Source organism: Octopus bimaculoides, chromosome 28 (genome assembly GCF_001194135.2).
Source record: "Octopus bimaculoides isolate UCB-OBI-ISO-001 chromosome 28, ASM119413v2, whole genome shotgun sequence".
Taxonomy (NCBI): domain Eukaryota; kingdom Metazoa; phylum Mollusca; class Cephalopoda; order Octopoda; family Octopodidae; genus Octopus; species Octopus bimaculoides.
Window position 1 is genome coordinate 2,109,304 of NC_069008.1, and position 2,967 is coordinate 2,112,270.

General features: G+C 34.5%; 1 protein-coding gene across 5 annotated transcripts in view; it reads right to left on the reverse strand.

The window, feature by feature from the left end:
* Window positions 1-6: 6 nt before the first annotated feature.
* The window catches only part of LOC128251085 (zinc finger protein 62 homolog), a 13,990-nt gene continuing 11,029 nt past the window's right edge, over window positions 7-2,967 (reverse strand). For all 5 annotated transcript variants that reach the window (XM_052977451.1, XM_052977449.1, XM_052977450.1 and 2 more), the window contains one exon: window positions 7-2,586. In XM_052977451.1, the coding sequence (XP_052833411.1) occupies window positions 122-2,155 (2,034 nt within the window). In that variant the 5' untranslated portion in view covers window positions 2,156-2,586 and the 3' untranslated portion in view covers window positions 7-121. The remainder of the gene's footprint in view (window positions 2,587-2,967) is intronic.

Consider the following 2,967-nt stretch of genomic DNA (forward strand, 5'->3'; position numbering starts at 1 on the left):
GAGATCCTCATTTCTAGTCAATGATGCACCACAGATATCACAGTGATATGGTTTTTCTCCTGCAGGAGTAGATATGTGTCTGGTTAAGTCGACATTACCAGTGAATGATTTACCACAGATATTAGTCATAAGGCTTCTCTCCTGTATGAATATATTTGTGTGTAGTCAGCTGATTGCTAGTATAGAACGATTTACCACAGACACGGCAGTCATGTGGCTTCTCTCCTGTATGAATACGTTTATGATTAATGAGACCATCATTTCTAGAGAAAGATTTACCACAGATATCACATTGGTATGGTTTTTCTCCTGTATGAATACGGATGTGTCTGGTTAAGTCACCAGTAGCTTTGAATGATTTACCACAGATATCACAAGAATAGGGCTTCTCACCTGTATGAATATATTTGTGTGAGGGTTTCTCTCCTGTATGAATATATTTGTGTGAGGGTTTCTCTCCTGTATGACTCCGTATGTGGACAGTTAAGTCCAAAGTATTAGAGAATGATTTACCACAGACGTCACAGTGATATGGTTTCTGTTGTGTATGAATACATTTATGTGAAGATAATTTACTTAATCGACTGAATGATTTACTACAGATATCACAATGAAATGTCTTTTCCTGCGTATGAATGCATTTGTGCATACGTAAAGCAGTCAAGTGAGAGAATGATTTCTTACAGACATCACATTGATGTGGTTTTTCTCCTGTGTGCATGCGTATGTGAACAGTTAAACCAATCTTTTGTGAGAATGATTTACCACAGATATCACAATGATGTGTCATTTCCCCTGTATGAATGCGTTTGTGAGTACGTAAAGAAGTTAGGTGAGAGAATGATTTACCACAGATATCACACGGACATGGTTTTTCTCCTGTGTGAATGCGTATGTGAACAGTTAGATCAATCTTCCGAGAGAATGATTTACCACAGATATCACATGGATATGGTTTTTCGCCTGTATGATTACGTTTATGATTAGTGAGACCCTCATTTCTAGAGAACGATTTACCACAGATATCACACTGATATGGTTTTTCTCCTGTATGAGTACGTTTGTGTTTGGTTAAGTCACCAGTAGCAGCGAATGATTTACCACAGGTATCACAAGAATAGGGCTTCTCACCTGTATGAGTATATTTGTGTGTAGTCAAGTCATTACATCTAGAGAATGATTTACCACAGATATCACAGTGATAAGGCTTCTCTCCTGTATGAACACGCATGTGGACAGTTAAGTCCCAACTATTAGCAAATGATTTACTGCAGATGTCACAGTGATAAGGTTTCTGATGTGTATGAATATATTTGTGTGAAGATAAGTTACTTACTCGACTGAATGATTTACCACAGATATCACAATGATAGATCTTTTCTCGTGCATGAATACATTTGTGCAGACGTAAAGCAGTCAAGTGAGAGAATGATTTCTTACAGACATCACAATGACATGGTTTTTCTCCTGTGTGCATGCGTATGTGAACAGTTAAACCAATCTTTTGTGAGAATGATTTACCACAGATATCACAATGATGCGTCTTTTCCCCTGTATGAATGCGTTTGTGAGTACGTAAAGAAGTTAGGTGAGAGAATGATTTACTACAGACATCACAATGATATGGTTTTTCTCCTGTGTGAATGCGTATGTGAACAGTTAGATCAATTTTCCGAGAGAATGATTTACCACAGATATCACAATGATGCGTCTTTTCCCCTGTATGAATGCGTTTGTGAGTATGTAAATTAGTTAAATGAGAGAATGATTTACTACAGACATCACAATGATATGGTTTTTCTCCTGTGTGAATACGTATATGAATAGTTAAACTAAACTTCTGAGAGAATGATTTACCACAGATATCACAGTGGTATGGTTTTGCTCCCGTGTGAACACGTTTGTGAGTATATAATTCAATTCTTTGAGAGAATGATTTACCACAGATATCACAATGATATGGCTCCTTGTCCATATGAATGTGTCTATGTTTAGCTAACCAATTCTTTCTAGAGAATGATTTACCACAAATATCACAGGGATATGGTTTCTCACCTCTATTAATACATTTGTGTTTAATGAGCCTACTTTCCAGAGAAAATGATTTTTGACAGATATCACAATGGTATGGGGATTTTTCAGTCTCTTTTTCCATTTCTTCAATAAAATAATAAATCAATCTTTTAAGTCTGTAACATTATCCATTGTTTCAATAGTTTTCTCCTCTCAGAACAATGTGTTTATTTTCCTTTTTCACTTTTTATCATTCATTTCTTTGTAATGTTTTACAGCTATTTTCACATCAACTCTGATTGTTGTCAATATCTGAAGATGCCACAAACATATTTGAAACTTCATCCAAGTTTAATTTTTAGAATGCAAGTTCGTCTTGTACATATTGCAGACTGTACAGTAGAGAAATGCTGCCAATAATCTTAATTCAGAAGAAATATTTCATTGTAGTTTACCATAGAATTATATATATATTTGTTCCATGTAAGCTTTTTCTTTAGTCTTTAACAGAAAATAAATGTTGATGATGAATTTGATGTAAGCAATTTTTTGATGTCACAGTCGTCTGATATTCTGAAATAATAGAGAAACACCAGTATAAGATATAGAAGATATTCTAATAGCAGAGATACAATATACAGATATAGAGGATATTTTAATAGCAGAGATACAATAGTGGAAGTGTTACTTCATTTCTATGAAGATAAATTGTAAAAGTTAACATTCACCTCAACAACCGAAGTTTACTTTTCAATTTGTTGTTAAAATTGCATCACACAACTTAGTGCAAAGCCTATATCATATATGCGTGTGCGTGTATTGGGTTGGTGCATAATTATTGCTGCTTCTTTACAACAAATTTTATTCAACAAAAACAATAACAACATTTCACAAAAACATCTTTAAATGATGGTTTGACTGTCTTCCAAGCAAATGGGAAGCAGTAATTGAAGT